The 20543-nt window shown below is 36.9% G+C and overlaps 3 protein-coding genes and 1 long non-coding RNA gene across 4 annotated transcripts; 2 read left to right on the top strand and 2 right to left on the bottom strand.

Moving 5' to 3' along the window:
- Positions 1 to 35: 35 nt before the first annotated feature.
- LOC111829728 lies at positions 36 to 524 on the bottom strand. Its single transcript, XR_002833087.1, has 3 exons — positions 497 to 524; positions 245 to 380; positions 36 to 127 (listed from the first exon to the last, which is right to left on the bottom strand). It is a non-coding gene; the product is annotated as an uncharacterized LOC111829728 (long non-coding RNA).
- A 4260-nt stretch (positions 525 to 4784) lies between these two features.
- LOC17880235 (two-component response regulator ARR2) lies at positions 4785 to 8473 on the top strand. The gene is made up of 6 exons (XM_006285987.2): positions 4785 to 5275; positions 5800 to 5952; positions 6047 to 6448; positions 6540 to 6616; positions 6697 to 7884; positions 8003 to 8473. The coding sequence occupies exons 1-6, from the start codon at positions 5131 to 5133 to the stop codon at positions 8069 to 8071; spliced, it is 2034 nt and encodes a 677-aa protein (XP_006286049.2). The 5' UTR covers positions 4785 to 5130; the 3' UTR covers positions 8072 to 8473.
- Positions 8474 to 8568: 95 nt separating this feature from the next.
- On the bottom strand, positions 8569 to 11533 carry LOC17879236 (COBRA-like protein 7). The gene is made up of 2 exons (XM_006285116.2): positions 10852 to 11533; positions 8569 to 10268 (listed from the first exon to the last, which is right to left on the bottom strand). Exons 1-2 carry the CDS (start codon positions 11408 to 11410, stop codon positions 8842 to 8844), a joined length of 1986 nt encoding a protein of 661 aa, XP_006285178.1. The 5' UTR covers positions 11411 to 11533; the 3' UTR covers positions 8569 to 8841.
- A 1816-nt stretch (positions 11534 to 13349) lies between these two features.
- LOC17879745 (L-arabinokinase) lies at positions 13350 to 20381 on the top strand. The gene is made up of 29 exons (XM_006282764.2): positions 13350 to 13589; positions 13695 to 13802; positions 13875 to 13943; positions 14050 to 14133; positions 14252 to 14328; positions 14498 to 14564; positions 14677 to 14734; positions 14840 to 14907; positions 14987 to 15049; positions 15193 to 15246; positions 15345 to 15447; positions 15532 to 15641; positions 15746 to 15865; positions 15985 to 16041; positions 16132 to 16307; positions 16378 to 16546; positions 16836 to 16919; positions 17186 to 17311; positions 17442 to 17572; positions 17642 to 17723; positions 18140 to 18227; positions 18359 to 18402; positions 18484 to 18579; positions 18706 to 18782; positions 18939 to 19139; positions 19250 to 19415; positions 19552 to 19623; positions 19720 to 19920; positions 20032 to 20381. Exons 1-29 carry the CDS (start codon positions 13485 to 13487, stop codon positions 20143 to 20145), a joined length of 2970 nt encoding a protein of 989 aa, XP_006282826.2. The 5' UTR covers positions 13350 to 13484; the 3' UTR covers positions 20146 to 20381.
- The last annotated feature ends 162 nt before the right edge of the window (positions 20382 to 20543 follow it).

Here is a 20543-nt window from a genome sequence, read left to right as displayed (position 1 = left end):
TTGACAGTAGAAACTAAGTTAAATATGAACCTTAGCTCAGCTGAAAACTGAGGGAAAACATGCTTAACAGCACAGTCAAGGTATCCAGCTGCCTTTAAGAAGATATCAATTGAAGCTCGCCTGTTTTCTATAAAACATTGAAGAAAGCATATCATTAAGCCTGAGGGACCTTACCAGTTACCATTATATTTTAAGTATTTAACAATAAGAAACAAGCTTATCACAAGCAAATTGCAGGTCTTACCTTCTGATACTTTTGGATGATAACCATCACTGGAACCTCTGGGAAGAAGCAGTAAATTGGCTTGTGACATTTGTAGCATTGCCATTAGATGCAAAACCGACAATATTTCATACCAAACGTTTGACATAGCGGTTTCCTGGTAGATGTAAATAATATTGTCATATAGTCAACAAGCTTCAATGTAAAAGTCTAAATTTAAAGTGAAGGAACAAAAAACAGCACAGTTAGAGATAAACTGCTTGATTACCGCACCTCTTCCTCATCCTCCTGATTAACCCAACTCTACCCCAAAACAAGGAAAAAAAACACACATATACAAGTTGTTGTTTACTAGTATTATTACTCTCGTTTGTCAAATTTTACATTTGTATACACACAAGGTGGACCAAATCAATTACTATGCATAGTAGTAGATGCATGAAGAAAGTATAGTTCGAATCCAACAATTCTACAACACGTTTTAAAACGCTCATTTTCACGTGAATGTATTTAAGAATAACGAAGACTCAACTCAAATAATATCTAAAAATAAGATGTATTATAGAGAAAGTTGAGGACTTGAGGGTCTAGTTTTCTTTTTGTTAACAAGACGATAACCAAATTACAAATTTATCAAAAACAAATCAAATTCTCTTTACGACGGAGCTGATATATTTGCGAGGGAGAATACCGAATGGTCTTGCAAAAAAATAACGTCAAAATCCAAGAAAAGTGTTTGGAGGGTCAAAGATGGGTTTCAATATGTGGAGGAGGTGGATGGGATTTCACATGGGAGACACTTGAATAATATTAAGTATATAGTAGTAAGTTCTTATCCACTTCAATACCATCGACTCGACACGTTGCATCACAGGGAAGCTCCTCCGCAAAACTTGACTCTATAACCCAACTACTCATTAATTTCGTGGTCACTAACTTTGTGGTTTTTTTCTTCTTTTTAAACAACTTTAAGATCAGACTTAAATTGCATTTAATATTTGACCAATTGATAAAACTAAATTATTAGAACTACTACGTATCCTCTCTGTTTCTAAATATAAAATGTTTAAAGTGAAATCATGCATATTTAAAATCATTTGTTTTTTCTAAAATAAATTATTTGCTTAGTTCAAATTTAATCAATCATAAATAAAATCAGCAGTATAAATGGTTAAAAATAATAAAATACATTAAAATTTGTATAAAAACTTGCAAAAATATTTCTGATATAAATTAAGAAAACATATTTTGATACAGAAAAATATCATTACGCAGATCATAACGATAACAATTAAAATATAACAAAAAACGTAACTAAGATTTTGATAGCCGAGCATGGAGAGAATATTCCAATAAACTAGATAAAGTATCTATGCCATTGCATAGAATGATTCCAACTTTAGTTTTGCAGAGTATTCCACTTTACCTACAATTCAAGATTTTACAGTTTTACAATGTTTATGAGATTCTTAATTTTTTTTCTGGTCAACTTTAGAAATCGAGCCTTTCATTTTATATGAATAAAACATATTATAAAAAAATTAAGACCAAATTTAAATAAAGTTAAGACCAAACATATTAACATAAATTTAAGTATTATCATTGTAATCAAGACCAAAAAAAAGTAGTATATTAATTTTATCAATAACAATCAGAAATAAAACATAATCTTAATATATAACTTTGATACGATATATACGACAAAGTCATTAACAATGCAAGATGTTGTAACCTATATCGTCCTAAGCTCATCTGTTTATATATAGAATTCAAGAACTTTTGTATACGTGTTATGGATATGGTATAAAATTACATCTTACGATTAATCAAAGTGGTTTAACTTTATCTTTTGTAACTTATAAATAATCTATTTTGAAAGGATTATATAATTTAAACATTTTCTTTGCTTTTGTTACATACAATTTTAAACATTAGTAATGGTTCGTTTTATCGTACCAGGTTGTATTCCAATAAGTAAGGGATACCTTATAAAAAAACAAAATGTGAAGTAAATATTTTACATGAGACATAAAAAGGAGTTGATGAGTAAGTCATGTTGTAGTGGAAAGCAAAACATAAGGAGGAAGAGGAGATCCACCAAAATATCACTTACCAAAGTGCGTTGATGCCACTTTTCCCAATACTATTGGACACCTTAATACGTTCGTTTACACAAAATGTCATATGTGTCTCTTAAGGTTTTATCATTTTCCATTATTATATGTTTCGACCATGCAAAGTGGCAATGCAACTGTGATTGTGAACCTCTTTTTTTGTTTTGCTTCCTTTTTCTTTTCGTTTGTCTTATGCTTCCTTAACCATGATAAAAGTTAGCAAAATGAAAAGAATAAATCAGGTTTTTTGTTTTTATTATCAGAAAGTTCGGTCCTTAGGCCGGATACAGAAAAACCGGGTGAAAACCTTTGACCAAATAAAAATATCTAGTAATTTCGCGTTTGAGAGGAATCGATCCCTAACCTAAATCATCATGTAACTTTTCACTCAAATGAAAACTATTAGACCAAGACCACTTGGTTAATAAACCAAGTTTTGTTGGGTAACATTTGACCACTAACTAAACATTCGAACACAACATATTCTTTTACAAATAAAATATAATGCCTTAACGTTCAGTTACTCAAAATGTTATCACATGGCCCCGGCTCTGGTGTCATATCTCAAAATGTTATCCGAACCATCATGGAAGAGTTGACATCATATGGCTTTAGTAAAGTCTCTTAGGAGGAGTTTGTAGTGACCTTGAACCAAAGTCACTTAGTTAAAGAATTACCTTTTACCTAAGTATTAGAATTTTTCTCTACTGTTGAATGGGACAAGTTTTGTGAAAATGGTTCCGTGAACGATCTAGATATTTTATCTCCTATACTTTAGATTTTGCTATACAATTAACGGATATTGGGTTATACTAATATTTTCGTTTTAACAAATTAAGTTTACGAGCGAATAAACACATGGTACAACATACACAAATAAAACAGTTGTGATTGTGTGTATATACAACTATGTATACATCATAGTGTTGTTAGAAAATGCGTTGCCTTAATCATATGGTTGAATGTGCTTTGTTGTACGTATTATCATTCTATTTAATTATGAAAGCATATATTATAATTATATTGTATGTATTTAGCCCATTAGTTTAATTACATGTAGGTCATGGACTCATCAAGATATAGAAGGCATGTTTTATACTTTATACTTTAATACTTTCCAAATAAACTCGAAATAGACCCAAATTTTTGGGAGGATAATTTTGTAATGATGTCCTTCTTTCAGGGTTTCTTTTTTCTTTAAACAAAATATTAAGATAATAATCGATATATTAATTAACAAAGTAAAAAAATATTTGAGAACATAAAAAATAACAGTATAAATTGTTAAGGTTGTGTTTTATATAAATGAGTGAATTTTTATGATGTATTCAGGTATGAGCTGGATCCACGCATCAAGGGTCTCTGGACCCGTTTTTTATTTATTTATTTTTGTGTGTGTGTTGTGTCTCAATTATTAGAAGTTCCGTACCCAGTAGTTTAATATATTATAAGATCAACCCCACATAGTTTGATATCTTTCAAAAACAACCCATTTGTTTGATTTTCATTTTTACTTCAATATTTGTATTGTTAGTAAAATTTCATCTGAATGCATTTATTTATCACTCTCATTTTCATTGAAAAAGTACACGATCTGTAAAAATTTCTTGCAACAAATATTTGCTAATGTATGTGTTCTTCACATAATACACAAGAAAAATCTACATAAAGCTTTATAAAAAAAAAGGTATAGTTAATATCTCCATGCAATACATAAACAATTAAAAAATTACAATTTATTTTAAACAACTATTTTCGAAAGAATATTGTAATTTCTCAAAACAATTATCAACTATTCTACAAAATGTTCACCAAAAAAAACTAATCTACAAAATAACAAATATTATTGGTTGTCTAATTAGAAAGAAATTTGTTTACCACGGTAACATTCATTTACAATGTCCAAAAGTTTTTAGTAATCACATAATGATAGTATATTAATAAGAAATGGTAAATTAAAGAAGGAGAAAAATACAATAGATATTTCAGCGAGACGCCGTCATATAACAACTATACATTTAAACAAAATTCAAATATTTCTCTTAACTATTTTCTAATATATGAAAAAAACAGATTTAAAATAGAAAGGAAATCTAAGCAAAAGCATAGATCATAAGTAGAAAAAAACAAAAATGTTGTGCCAATGAATTGTGTACCAATAATATAAGGGTTTAAAAGTGGCCATAGTTGTTTTTTCTTTTAGGAAGAAGAGGTTTTGGTAAAATAGCAATTGAGAAAAAAGGAGGATTCAAAAGAACACATGATAAAGTACTTGGTCTCTATCTGGAGATGTCTATAACATAAAGGACATCTCTCTGCACCTCCTCCTTTGTATAAAAACTATAAACTATATAACAACTAAATACTTCTTACCACTGTTATAAACATTTTCATATTTTAATATCATTTTTATATTTAATAAAATTGCAGAACTTACTAAAGAAAAAAAAAAACTGTAACAGAGGAATCGCGAGCTTCAAGCTGAGAGAAAGAGCCATGCCTTGTTCAACTCTCACATCTCAAGCATATTACAAACCTTTCCACTAAATTTTTTTTTTTTTTTTTTTTTTTTGTAATAATAATCAAAATCTGATCATCTTGGTATCAAATTTCGTAACTTTTTTTCTTTTTGATTTTGGTTTTTGGTGTTATCCCCAATTCTTCGAATCAAACCCACGTCAATTTTTTTTTTTTTTTAGTAAAGAAGGCATATATTCTCTCTGTTTCAGAACTTTGTTGTATCTCTTTGATCGTTGGTTCTCTTGGACGAGAGAGAAGAGAGAGAGAGAGAGAATGATAAATCCGGGTCACGGAAGAGGACCCGATTCGGGTTCCAACTCTGACCCGTTTCCGGCGGGTCTTCGAGTTCTTGTTGTTGATGATGATCCGACTTGTCTCATGATCTTAGAGAGGATGCTCAGGACTTGTCTCTACAGAGGTAAATGATATGACACAAAAAAATAAAAAAATCTGATATTTATGTTTATTCATTTCAAAGTTACCAAATTTGATAAATTCTTTCGTTAATTTTTTGTGATTAATTTTGGTTTCTTGGTTGACTCTTACAGATATAGAAAAAAAGCTATTGGAATTTGACTAGACTAGAAATTTCATTGACTGTTGAATGAATGAATCACTGTTAGATTCAGATACATACGCATATATATAGCTTAGTTCTCTGCTCTGTTCTTATATCATTGTTTAAAGATTCTGTTTTGTGAGGTTTTCTTTTTCTATAGATCCTTTGGTTTTGTTTCAAGAAGAGTGTGATTCAGTTTGTTTCAAGAGGAGTGTGATACAAATTCTTCAAATTTTATTAAAAAGATTCGAGATATCCTTCTGATTTAGTTTGAGATTCTGGTATTTTGTTTTGATTGGTTCTGTGTTTATGTTTTTTTCATAATTTCGTTTTTGATTTTGACTAAGTTTTTTCCGGGTTTTGCTCTGATTCTGTTATTACAGTAACTAAGTGTAACAGAGCAGAGATCGCATTGTCTTTACTCCGGAAGAACAAGAATGGTTTTGATATTGTCATCAGTGATGTTCATATGCCTGACATGGATGGTTTCAAGCTCCTTGAGCACGTCGGTTTAGAGATGGATTTACCTGTTATCAGTACGTTTCTTTTGATCCTGTCTCTCTCGCTTTTTATTTTACTCTTAACTGTTCTGTTGAGATCTGAATGTTTGAGATCTTTGGATTTTTTTAGTGATGTCTGCGGATGATTCGAAGAGTGTTGTGTTGAAAGGAGTGACTCACGGTGCTGTCGATTACCTCATCAAGCCGGTACGTATTGAGGCTTTGAAGAATATATGGCAGCATGTTGTGCGGAAGAAGCGGAACGAGTGGAATGTTTCGGAACATTCGGGAGGAAGTCTTGAAGATACTGGCGGCGACAGGGACAGGCAGCAGCAGAGAGAGGATGCTGATAACAATTCCTCTTCGGTTAATGAAGGGAACTGGAGGAGCTCGAGGAAGCGGAAGGAAGAGGAAGTAGATGATCAAGGGGATGACAAAGAGGACACCTCGAGTTTGAAGAAACCACGAGTGGTTTGGTCGGTTGAATTGCATCAGCAGTTTGTCGCTGCTGTGAATCAGCTCGGCGTTGATAGTAAGTGAAAATATTGTTTGCTTATTCATTTGTGTGTGTTATTATGTTAGTTTTCCTATCTAATCTTACCATTCTTCGGTATCTAATGCAGAAGCGGTTCCCAAGAAGATCTTAGAGATGATGAATGTACCTGGGCTGACGCGAGAAAATGTAGCCAGTCACCTACAGGTAGATATGTGATTGATTGAATAGTATTACATTTTCCGCTGTTGATGTTTTCTAACACTGGGGACATTGTCATATTGCAGAAGTACCGGATATATCTAAGACGGCTTGGAGGAGTGTCACAGCACCAGGGAAATATGAACCATTCGTTTATGACTGGTCAAGATCCGAGTTATGGTCCTCTTTCTTCATTGAATGGATTCGATCTTCAAGCTCTAGCTGTTGCGGGTCAGCTCCCTGCACAGAGCCTCGCACAGCTTCAAGCAGCTGGCCTTGGGCGGCCTTCACTCACTAAACCGGGGATGTCGGTTTCTCCCCTGGTAGATCAAAGGAGCATCTTCAACTTTGAAAATCCGAAGATAAGATTTGGAGATGGCCACGGACAGACGATAAACAATGTTAATAAGCAGATGAATTTGCTTCATGGTGTCCCAACAGGTATGGAACCTAAACAATTTGCAGGTAGTCACATGCGCGTACAGCAACAAATCGCTGGTGTGCGTCCAGGACAGAATGTTCAGAGCAGTGGAATGATGTTGCCTGTAACCGACCAGCTACCCCGAGGAGGGCCATCAATGCTACCATCTCTCGGGCAACAGCCGATGTTGTCAAGCAGTGTTTCAAGGAGAAGCGATCTCACTGGTGCGGTAGCAGTTAGAACCAGTATCCCGGAGACTAACAACAGAATGTCACCAGCTACCCACTCAGTCTTCAACAACTTCTCTGCAGATCTACCTCAAAACAGCTTCCCATTGGCAAGTGCCCCAGGGATATCAATTCCAGTGTCAGCTTCTTACCAAGAAGAGGTCAGCAGCTCGGATGCGAAAGGTGGTTCATCAGCTGCTACCATGGCTACCGCAGGGTTTGGTAACCCGAGCTACGACATATTCAACGATTTTCCGCAACAGCAACAGCACAACAACAATATCAACAACAGATTGAATGATTGGGATCTGCGGAATATCGGATTGGTCTTTTCCCATCAGGATGCAGCAGCAGCCTCTGCGGCTTTTTCTACTTCGGATGCATACTCTTCGCCTTCTACACAGAGAAAAAGGCGGGAAACAGATGCAACAGTGGTGGCCGACCAGGGCCAGAACCAGCAACCACCTAGCCGGAATCTGAATCATCTGAACAACGTTTATATGGATGGTGGTTCAGTCAGAGTGAAGTCAGAAAGAGTGGCGGAGACCATGACCTGTCCTCCTGCAACTACATTGTTTCACGAGCAGTATAATCAAGAAGATCTCATGAGCGCACTTCTCAAACAGGTTTGAATCCTACTCCAAAAAGTCAAAATTACACATTACTAGTAACAGCCATGAACATCATCAGTACTCTGCAATTCAAAAGGTTGACAATTCTGTTCATTCCCTTGCATAAATGCAGGAAGGCATTCCAACGGTAGACAACGAGTTTGATTTTGACGGATATTCCATCGATAATATTCCAGTCTGAGCTCAGAAACTCAGACTAGACTGCAAGATTCTTTGTTTTTCTTCTCCTTCGAGGTACAAAAGCTTGATAGAATGACGATTATCCAAGGAGAAAATAGAACGGATCATGTTGTTGTATCTTTAGATGATCATCTGCAGGAAATTCAAAAGCAGATTATAGAAAATAATAATTGTATTTCTTTTTAAATATTAGGAGTAATGTCAATTTCTTGGAGTTATTTTGTTTCTACATCTGTCTCGCCTTACATAAAGACTGAGACAATATAGGGTTCTTGATCGTCTAATATCCAGACAATTAGCTATGTTTTGCTCCTCTTTTTGAGTTTTTAGGAACATTTCGTGTAAATATGTTTCTATGCGTTGTTGCTTCACAATAATAAAGATACGGTATTGATCCGATCAACGAACAAATCCACACAACTCAGTCCAATTTTGCCATTTACTCAGTTTTGGTCAAAGTTGGTCAAATAACCGGTTGGCTTGTCATTTGTGAGCTTATTTAAGTTAGGAATCAGTCAATGGTCGAGAAAGTGTAACATATAGTATACATACTGATTAGTGATTACTGAAAAAACTCTAATCAGAAACAATACAAGAATGGTAACATATATTCATAGCACCTATATAAAGCTTCTTTCCAACACTCATCACAGGTTGATAAAAGAATCGATTGATTCTCCATCCATAAACTGCAGAACTGACCGGTTTTCGAGTTAAACAGGGAAGAATCACGAAAATGTATAGCCAACCCCACGGGAGGCTTCAGTGTGGTTACGCCCGCATAAGCAAGAAAGCCAAAACAGGTAATGCCAAGAGTAATGCAGAAATGTGTATCCGTTGCTGACTGCTTCTCATTGGGAATATGGTTGGGAGAGAGCACTCCTCCCCATTGAAGAACACTTTGCTTGGGAAGCCATCTCCGCCAGGGACATTGATCCCAGGAGTCAGTTTCTTGGTGAAGGAAAGAACAGATTGTTGTTTCCCAGGAATCCGAGGGTTCTTCAACGGATTCTCCCCGTCTCTTTCTGCAACGAGATAGTTTAATCCGGGAAGACCCTCCATGAAAATAGTGTTGTTCTCCCCGTTGATACCAAGTGTAGTTGCGTTGAATGAGTAGGCTTTCTCGAAACCTGGAGCAGCATTTTTCATCTGAATTGCAGTAAACCAGTCCACAAAGTCTGTTTCACCCCAGTTGAAGACTGTGACCCTGGCTGTCCATCCCCCTCTGTAATCTGTAGCCAAATGCCAATTGATACTAACTCCACAGTTATCTCCACAAGGCATTGGGTTTGGCACAGGCTGATGTTTTAGATAAGCCCAAGCAAGGGTGAGCTCAGTTCTATTCTCAAATGGAACCAGAAGAGCTTGCTGGGGTAGAAGAAGAGACGGGGCTGTTGCGCTGCAAGTTCGAGCCGCTTTGTTGTTGGAACATCCGCAAGCACAAGTCTTGCATGGAACAATTGAGTCGTTGAAGTATGCGGAGAATGACACGCAGCATCTAGGACTCGCATCTTTTGGTTGGGTGATGTTGCAGACCACCTGCCAGCTTGCAAAAGCAGTCCAGTTTGAGGGTAACCCACTGGGATCAACAAATTGGCTCGGGCTCACCCGAACAGGAGGGCCACATTTGTAATCTGGGTTCAGTGTACCGTTGATTCTCCAGTTCTGAGGTGGTGATAGAGCAGAGATGTTGAGATCCGGAGGCATTTTGTACACCTGCATCTGGAAAGCTGAGCTCGACTTGCTAGGATCCATTGACCGTGGTAGAATCGTCCCATTTCTGCAGCAAAGTGGGATAAGACCGAACGTCGAGTCATTGTATTTTGTAGGAGGGAGATCAATGATGGTTGGCCGTCTTGCACAGCTTAATACGTTAGAAAAGTCAAGATCTTGATAGTACTTGGCTTGTGGGCCATCAACACAATGTGATGAATCAACAACACTTGGGTAAGCCCCTTTCATGGTGTAGATAAACTCATCCCGCATCCAGTCGAAACTCAGTTTCCAGTTATCCAGCCGACCAAGCGGGCTATGGTTCTCCATCGTAACTTGTGCCATATAATTCGATGAATATGATCTGACCACATCATACATGATAGTGAGGTCTCCATCTTGTCGGGGAAGGTACTTATTATCAATGATGTCTGTGTTATCATAGTCTGGGTCCGGCGTGCAACATACTTGCAGAACATTTTTACCTGGTCAAACAGAGAGAAAACACACAAAATTCAAGTACACCACAAAGAAAGCAATAGACAAAAAGAACAATACCACGATTCTCTACATAAGCAAACACATACATAGCCGATTCATAAACTGGCTATTATGTTACCACTGCAGAAGATCTTAAGGCATGTACCTCATAATCCTGATAAATCACAAAGATCCCAGCGTGTTGCTACGAATTCAATTATTAGACTCCCCCAGTTGACTAATTCAAACATTAGGTGTAAAAGGGAAGCTACCAAGTAACAAACATAAGACTCTCTATCCACGAGTGTGCACATGGGACTTAAAAACAATGTGATTGTTGCTGGAGTTTGACTATCTCTAGTAAATCTTAAATTCCTGCTTGATTATAGGGATCTACACTGGATACTTCATCCTTAACATAGGAAAACAAAAGATCAGTAAAACAAAACACCTAAATATAGCAAAAACCAAGATCAGCCAAAAGAGAGTATTGAGCCTTAAATCAAGGAACTAGAAGTAAAATTTCAAGATTAAAGAGACAAAAACATGTCAGAAACTAAGATTAATCACATTGAGAAAAAATTTAACCTTTTTGAGTAGCTTTAGGACACTTCCATCCATCAGTAGCGAGAGTGATGTTCTTAGGAAGTGGCACATTCGGCGGCGCAACTCCGAACTGAGTCCCAACGAGCTCAACACGAGCTTGCATCTGAGTAACATCACCGGCAGTCTGAATAGCCGATTTCAAATCCGACGAAGGATAACCAGCAAAGACGGTGCCGTTTTCGACGCTCAACGGGAGGCTCGAGCCGTCTGAGAGTACAGCGTTGGATGCAGACACAAGGATCTCTTGGTGCGCGAATTTGACAAAGACACGCCATGATTTGAGCTCGTCGCGGCCGTGGTTAAGCACGGTTATCACAGATTCGAACCGGTAGGGTTGGTTCTTGGTGTCGTTGGGAGGGATCTTAGATCCTTTCGTGTAAGTGTAGGAGACGAATACGCCGTTGCATAGATCCGAATCTGACGGTGGCGACGGTGGCGGGTTAGTAGTGGTGGCGTTGGATTGAGATGATGAAAGAGGGATTGAGACGAGGAGAAGAGAGAGGAGAAGGAAGTGAGGAGTGAAGTTGTGAGGTGAATCCATGGGAAACCCTAAATCTATGAGAGAACACTAGAGAGAAGCTTTTGGAATTTTGAATTTGAGAGGAGGACTCAAGTGAGAAAAATGGAAGCTTTTGATTTGAAAGAGATGATTAAAAATGATAAAGCGACCGCGTTGTTGTTGTTGTTAGTGCAAAGCTGTAGTAATGAAAAAAAAATGTTTGTATTATTGCAAAATTCAAATTCTTCTCTGGAGCCTTTCTTTGTTTTGTTGGCTTTTTCTTTCTTTCTTTTTTGTAAATCTAATGGGAGACCAAAATTCTTACATAAAGACATAATATATTTTGGTTTTTGTTTAAATATAAAACAAAATTAAGACTATATATATAGATATCATTTTTAGAATATCTTTACAACGAAAACATAACGTAATTTTTTATATATATTTTTGTTGATTAACGTATTTGGGAAGCTCCAAATGAAAAAAAAAAACACTAAATGATTTCAATTTTTTTCGTTACAAGTTTTGTAAAAAATACTTGACTGATTTCATAAAGTGCAATACTCTATGAATACATAATATTATGTCAAAGTGAATCTTTGTTTTTCAAATTAAAGTGTTGGCAATAAAAATAGGCTCTATAATTTCACGTAAGAAACTTTTTCATCAACAGAAATTTCCACATATATGTTTATAAGTAAACTTTAGTAATATATTTTACAACAGATATCATCTAGTATAGGAATCATATCCAATATCCAAACAACTGGTTAGCAATGGACTGATCACATTTTGCGTAACCATTTTTTTTTGTTTCGTTAAAATAAATTACGACGAAGGTAAGTTTAAACGATCTCTTTTCGTCGTACTACACACCGTTTGTAATTGAATAGATTGGATTTGGAGGGGGACATAATACAAAGGCCCAATATAAATGAAAAAGCCCAAAACCGAAATAAAACGTAAAACCCCTAATACACACGTACAAGACAGACAGGGCTACATCACTTATTCACTAGTACCCAAGTAAGTGGTAACTAAAAAAGTCATCCGTGTTTGCTTCGGCTTTAATTAAGTTGACCGACGGAGACATAACCTCCACATTCCAGTGTTTTAGAATCCTCCGACCACACATGAATATTGGAAACACTGTCTTAATCTCCAACATAAGACGGTGCATTATTTTTTAGTAGTAAAACTTTAAATACAGGAATAAGTAATGGATAATGATACAATGTTGTTGATTGATACAAGTGATCTGTTTTAAAATTGGTTGTTCTTGGGGGTTTTTTTTTTTTTTTTGTAAAAGGAAGTTGTTCTTGGGGTTGGTCACAGATATCATCCGCCTGCCTCGTCAGAAAGGTAAAAAAAGATAAATGAGGACGATATATGAACCTTATCTACTTATCATCTGCCAACCGCTACTCACTCCTACAACTTGGGGTAATAACTCTCTTTATCTTCTACCTACAGATAATGCAGATTTGTCCCTTTGTTTAGTACTATTTTTAGAACCAAAAACAACCATGTAAAACTTGTTGAGACTTGAGAACTAAACTTACTACGATGATTTGTCATGTTTGATTTTGAGGATAAGATCAAATTGTAGTTATACGTCCAAATCGACAAACAAAAACAAAAAATCCTCTATTTGTGTTACTTTCCTTTCTTCTTTGTTCTACAGAGTTTAGATAAGAGATATCGCTACTTTTTAATTTCTTTTGTGTGCAAATTGCAGTTTTAGTTTATATAATTTGGAATTTATATATACTTTTGGATATAACTAAAATCATATACACGAAATTTCGTTTTATCCTTTTTCTCGAATTGCGAGAGCAATACGTAACTCTTCTTCTTCCCATCAAAATAAAAAAAATTAAATATTATTTATATAGGTTTTAAGGAGGAACAAAAAAACCTTTTTAAAAATCGGAAAAATAATTTTCGTATTTAAATTCAGATTTATGAACAAAATTACAAAACACAAAAAAAAAACTGGAGATTTATTAGAAAACTCTCTCCTCTTCCTTACTTCTTCTGCCTTAACAATTTCGCATCGGCATCAGTCCAATATTATCAAATCGTTCCTCTCAGAGATTTTGCGGAAGTTAAAAAAATGAGGATAGATGAGAACGAAGGAGTCTCTGCTTCAAGCAAACACTTAGTCTTCGCTTACTACGTCACTGGTCATGGCTTCGGTCACGCTACTCGCGTCGTCGAGGTTCACTTCTCTCTCCCCCACTCTCCCTTCTTCTCTGGTTCATGCGGTTCGATCGTTTGCTTGTGGTTTAATTTTGTGGCATTTTCGTTTTTTTTTTTGTTTCAGGTAGTTCGTCACCTGATCGCGGCGGGGCACGATGTTCATGTCGTCACCGGAGCGCCTGATTTCGTCTTCACTTCTGAAATCCAGTCCCCAAGGCTCAAAATTCGGAAGGTTTTTTTGTACTACTTCGTCTTCCTCTTTACTTGCTAAGTCTTCTTTCTCAATTTGTTGTGTGTTGTTTAGGTACTTTTGGATTGTGGTGCTGTGCAAGCTGATGCATTGACCGTTGATCGCCTTGCCTCGTTAGAAAAGGTTTCACTCTCTTCTATCCTATGATTCTTTTTTCCATATTGGTCTTCCCTTGAATGTATGTTTTTTTAGTTTTTGTTAACATTTGGACACTGGTGTGTTTGATTAGTATGTGGAAACAGCTGTGGTTCCTCGAGCTGACATATTGAAAACAGAAGTGGAGTGGCTTCACTCTATCAAAGCTGATTTTGTGGTAATTGTTTTTTTCGGTTCATACTATCTCAGCACTTTTTTCAGAAAAGCCTTCCTCAAGACTTTGGCTTTCTCCTCCATCTTTTGCATACCAAAATAAAAACTTTTGTTAACAACAGGTATCTGATGTTGTCCCAGTCGCCTGCCGTGCAGCTGCTGATGCTGGGATACGATCTGTCTGTGTCACCAATTTCAGGTGACATTTTTGTTTGTCTGGTTTCGCCTGATATCTTCTCCTGCTTTTAGTTCTTGTTCACTGCCCATATGTACTGTTACTCTGTCTCTACCGTTCAAAATCCCTAGCTTTTGTTTCTAGTTTTTTACCTTGAGAATGTTCAACCTTATTTAAATTTTGTTTCTTTTAGCTGGGATTTTATCTATGCTGAGTACGTGATGGCTGCTGGATATCACCATCGCTCCATCGTTTGGCAGGTAGAATTCTCTCTACGAATTGTCCATCTTTTATTGGCTTGTAGTGGCACGTAAGTTGTAGCTGTTACTGAATTTACTAAGTTGTAGTTTATACTTTTTTTCCCTGACATAGATAGCCGAAGATTATTCACATTGCGAGTTCCTAATTCGCCTCCCAGGATATTGTCCAAGTATACAGCTTTTCTAATTTCAATTTTTTTAGTAATGTTTTCTTTCATTTCGTCCTAGTGTATTCTGCTCTGCTGCCTTAACTTTATTTCCTTGTTATCTCATAGTGCCTGCGTTTCGTGATGTCATTGATGTACCGTTGGTTGTGAGGAGACTTCACAAAACTCGCAAGGAGGTCTGTCAGCAACATTTATTTGTTCTTATATTCAGTGGCACAAATATTCTAAATAACACTTAATGCCCCTTTTGATCAGGTGAGGAAAGAACTCGGCATTGCTGAAGATGTGAATGTTGTCATACTCAATTTTGGGGGACAGGTATGGCTGTCTGTTCTTCCATATGTATCATTGTTGCTAATATTGCTTATAGACAGTTAATTGGTCATCTATGCGTATTCTGTGTTTTGGCCTAAAAAGACCAAGTTCTCATTTGCAGCTATGTTGTTTTTTCTCATGTGCAGCCCTCAGGGTGGAACTTGAAGGAAACATCACTACCAACTGGCTGGCTGTGTCTGGTATCTCTTAACAATTACCCTGTGTCTGTTTTTATGTATATTTACTCTCAAGTTGATGATTCTATGCTGTTGCTTAAACTTTTCCATATGTTGTTCAGGTTTGTGGCGCATCTGAGACCCAGGAGCTTCCACCAAATTTTGTAAAGCTTGCTAAGGATGCTTATACGCCTGATATTATAGCTGCGTCTGACTGTATGCTTGGTTAGTATATAACCTGATTAAGAAATAGTCAATGAAATTAGAAGGCTAGTGGCGTTTCTGTTATACATGTGTCCATGGTTTCAGGGAAAATTGGTTATGGAACTGTCAGCGAAGCCCTATCGTACAAGGTGCCGTTTGTCTTTGTCCGCAGAGATTACTTCAACGAAGAACCTTTTCTAAGAAATATGCTCGAGGTTCAACCAAATCCTTATTTGATTTTGATTTTCTTGTCCTTAATTACCTCATTTTAAAGATGTGGATCGTATGTTCAGATTCTCTGGTCAAATTTAATCTGCAGTTTTATCAATGTGGTGTTGAGATGATCAGGAGAGACCTATTAATGGGCCAGTGGAAGCCATATCTTGAACGTGCAGTTAGCTTGAAACCTTGCTACGAAGGTGGCATCAATGGTGGTGAGGTAGATGCTCTATCTTGATTTCATTTATCTCTTAAACTGTAAGATTCTGAAAATGCCCCCTGCCTGATATCCAACTACTGTGTACTAACTTCTCTTTTTGCATACTGGTGCAATGATAGATTGCAGCTCACATCTTACAAGAGACAGCCATTGGAAGACATTGTGCATCCGATAAGGTAAATTTCATATGTAATTAGTAGTAACATGCAAATCTTCTATAAAAAATTATGTTGGAGTTTTTCAGTTGGCTCTTGTGTATGTTACAGTTAAGTGGTGCAAGAAGATTACGTGATGCCATAATCCTGGGGTATCAGCTACAAAGGGTCCCTGGAAGGGACATTGCTATTCCGGAGTGGTATTCAAGGGCTGAAAATGAACTAGGTCAATCTGCTGAATCATCACCTACTGTTCAAGCTAACGAAAACAATTCGTTGGTGGAGTCGTAAGTATTGTTTTTTTCTGGCTATTTTCTAATTTTGTGTTTCTTCCTTATCCCTTCACTTATCTTGCAGGTGCACCGATGATTTTGATATCCTTCAAGGTGATGTTCAAGGTCTTTCAGATACATGGACATTTCTTAAGAGCTTAGCCATGCTAGATGATATTCATGATTCTGAAAAGGGTATGGAGAAGAAAACCATGCGTGAACGAAAAGCTGCTGGTGGGCTCTTCAACTGGGAGGTAAAATATTTTTTCTTATAGCTCCAATAAGCGTTCTACTAAGAGGACATAGAAGAATATTAATGTCCTGGGTTCATGCCTAATGCCTTGCAAAAATATTCTTACAATGCCGCCAAAAAAGATGGTTTTATTGTAAGTGTTTTTGGAAATCGCAGTTAGATGGTTGCATCATTTCTTTTAATTGGTGCAAGCTTCTTTCGTAAGGAACAGTTTTGCTATCAGGCTAAGTTAGCCTCTTATAACTCTGGTTTTAAGCTGTTCTATGTTGAGAAACCTTTCGCTTTTGCAGGAAGAAATCTTTGTTGCCAGAGCACCTGGAAGGTTAGATGTGATGGGTGGAATTGCTGACTATTCAGGAAGCCTGGTCCTGCAGGTAAAAGTTCTGTACTATTGGTTTTGCGGGTCACTTGTGTCTGATCCTGTTTTTCGTTTGATATCTAGTGCCAAGGAATACATTTGCAGTTGTTCAACTTATTGAGCATTAATCTTAGCCTTCACAGAAAACATCATCCTATCTCACAAAACATCATTCTGTCTTATATAGTAATTGTAAAAAATCCCATACATTCCTCCTTGCCAGAGTATCCTCTATTTTGATTGACCACGACAGTTATTTTATCTATATTCTCACAACTTCAGATGCCAATAAGGGAAGCTTGCCATGTAGCTGTTCAAAGAAACCATCCTGGAAAACATAGACTGTGGAAACATGCGCAAGCCCGACAGCAAGCTAAGGGACAAGTACCAACACCAGTTCTGCAAATTGTAAGTATGAGTATTTGAATGAAGTCCCTGTATGCACATTATGGGTTGCTTAAATAGAGAATTGGATTGTCCTAGCTTAAGATTTTTCCTTGTGGTCCTGCTGAGATTGCCTTGAATCTTTGTGTTTTAGGTCTCATATGGATCAGAGATCAGCAATCGTGCCCCTACTTTTGACATGGATTTGTCCGACTTTATGGATGGAGATGAACCAATTTCTTATGAAAAAGCAAGGAAGTTCTTTGCACAAGATCCTGCACAAAAGTGAGTCTTTCCACTTTTGTTTGAACTACGATAATGTTTCTTTATTAACAAGGTAATAAAATCATCCAGGTGGGCAGCATATGTTGCCGGCACAATCTTGGTATTGATGACAGAACTTGGTGTGCGTTTTGAGGATAGCCTCAGTTTGCTGGTGCGGATATTTTCATCCTTTTGTTAAAATTTATCATCCCCTGCTGCAGATTCCCTCCTGATTCGATTTTGTTTCTTTCTGATTTTTAATTTTTGTTGGTAAAATTTGTTTACCCTATTCTTTGTTCTAATATACATAGTTAAGTGTAACATGTTCTAGGACTTACATTATCCAAACAGTAAAGGAATGATTTCAGAATTTAGAAATGCAGTTGTAGGATAAGAAGTTAACAGTCCTTGGTTTGACATCCCTTGGAGGGCCACATTTGTGACACCTCTCGGTCATAATTCTGACGAACTGTGATTCTGTCACAAGTCTTATTTGAGTTTCTTAAAATATCCAGACATGGTCCATCATATAGTTCTTGGTGTATGCATCTGTGATACATGTAGGTTACTAATTATTTGTTTTCTTAGGTTTCTTCTGCTGTGCCTGAAGGTAAAGGTGTATCTTCATCTGCTGCTGTGGAGGTGGCAAGCATGTCCGCAATAGCTGCTGCCCATGGTAATTCACTTTAATGTGTTGTCATAAATGAGAATTATATGATCACGACCATTGGTGAAAAACACAGAAATTTTGATTCTAGGCATCTTATTTTGTGTATTCTAACAATTTTTTTTTATATAAATATGCAGGACTGAGTATCGATCCGCGAGATCTTGCTATACTCTGCCAAAAGGTTTCATGTCAGCATTGTACTAGCTCCTTTCGTGACATTGTAAATGTTTTGGTTTTCTAATTTTCTTTTTTTGCCTGCTAGGTGGAGAATCACATTGTTGGAGCTCCATGTGGTGTTATGGATCAGATGACTTCATCCTGTGGGGAAGCCAACAAACTGTTGGCCATGATCTGCCAAGTAGGTCTTAGTAACGCCTAAGCTAGAAAGTAAAAGATCATGATTGTTTGTAGCACATATGATATCTCCTTTTCTTCCTGGAGATAATAAGATCTGATCTACTCCATTTTCTTAAAAAATATGTAGCCTGCAGAAGTAGTTGGGCTTGTTGAGATTCCCAACCATGTCAGATTTTGGGGAATTGATTCCGGAATTCGACACAGGTAACATTTTTTCTCTGTCAATGTCGTTTCTGTTTTTCTCTCAATTGTTATGCCTATAATGCTGCACTCACTTAATACATATTTACTTCACTAGATAAACATCTTACTTGGTCTCCTTTACTCAATGCATCTCATTTATTTTGAATAATGTTGCAGCGTTGGAGGTGCAGACTATAGGTCAGTCAGAGTTGGTGCCTACATGGGGAGAAAGATGATAAAGTCAATGGCTTCTTCTATTCTGTCACAATCAGTGTCGAGTGCTAATGGAGGCAACTCGGATGAACTAGAGGATGAAGGGATTGACTTACTTGAGATGGAAGCTTCATTAGACTACTTGTGCAACTTGTCGCCTCACAGGTGAGAGTGGAAGTGGTTGAAACCATCCATGTTTCTCATCTTGCAAAAATTTTGGAAGTAAAAGCATATTGTAATTCACGCTAATCCTCATACCGCTGGTTATGTTGCAGATATGAAGCCCGTTATGCAGATAAGCTTCCAGATACCATGCTAGGTCAAACATTCCTTAAGGAATACTTGGATCATGATGATCCGGTCACATTAATTGATCCAAAGCGGTCTTACAGCGTTAGAGCTCCTGCCAGACACCCTATATACGAAAACTTCCGAGTCAAGGTCAGTCTTTTAATTTATAGCAGTCTAGATAAAAAAATCTTCTCATCTTGTGTTTTTGAATCCTTTTATGGTTGGTTAATATCTATTCTTCTAGCCTACATAATCCCAGATGAATGTGATATTCTTCTTGTTGTAGACTTTTAAAGCCCTATTGACTTCTGCAACATCAGAGGAGCAGCTTACTGCTCTTGGGGGACTTCTTTATCAGGTAATACTTCAAAATTACCAAAGACTTGTTGATTTTGTTTACTGATCATGGATTTAACATGTTGATGCTCTTTTGCTATACTTTTTTTTGGTTCAGTGTCACTATAGCTACAGCGCGTGCGGACTAGGATCAGATGGAACAAACCGGCTGGTGCAGTTAGTACAAGGGATGCAGCACAACAAGTCTAAATCCGATGATGGAACTTTATATGGAGCCAAAATCACGGGTGGAGGCTCAGGTGGAACAGTCTGTGTCATAGGCCGTAACTCATTGCGCAGCAGCCAACAAATTCTCGAGGTATGTAAAATGCTATATACACCAACTCTAGGTTCGACCACCAAGTTGAGTAGGAACTTAGTTGTATATATAAAAAAGGCCTTATGGGTGTGGTTGGTGGTGAATGTTCAGATTCAGCAGAGATACAAAGCAGCGACAGGGTATTTGCCACTGATATTCGAAGGTTCGTCACCTGGAGCTGGCAAGTTTGGTTACCTCCGGATCCGACGTCGTATCTCTCTCTAATTTTAATGAAACTATATTTATTTATGCTTATGTTATACGTTTCATTAAAAATATCACAAATAAGTAGGTCGTTGGTCTCCACTTTCAAATTGATAGTAATGATAATAATGAAAATATTGTCTTGTGTTTAGACTTTAGATAAATGGTATGTGTATACACCAAAGTCATGCAAAAGAAAACAATTAGTCTTCACCTATTAGTGTTAATGTTAATATGAAATGTGTATTGTTTCCATACATACAGTCAAAATCTTGAAGACTTGGGCTGTGTGTGTTTGTGTAAGCATTGGTTAGTAAACTTAGTTAAATGAAAAGAGTTGTAGTAAATACGAATGCAAAAGCAAGTGGGAGGAATGGTGGGGCTTGGACGAAGGAAGGAAGGTTCGGGGTAAGTAATCA

Source organism: Capsella rubella, unplaced genomic scaffold (assembly GCF_000375325.1).
Source record: "Capsella rubella cultivar Monte Gargano unplaced genomic scaffold, Caprub1_0 scaffold_7, whole genome shotgun sequence".
Classification (NCBI taxonomy): domain Eukaryota; kingdom Viridiplantae; phylum Streptophyta; class Magnoliopsida; order Brassicales; family Brassicaceae; genus Capsella; species Capsella rubella.
Note: the sequence above shows the minus strand (reverse complement) of the source record. Positions and strands in the feature narration are given on the sequence as shown.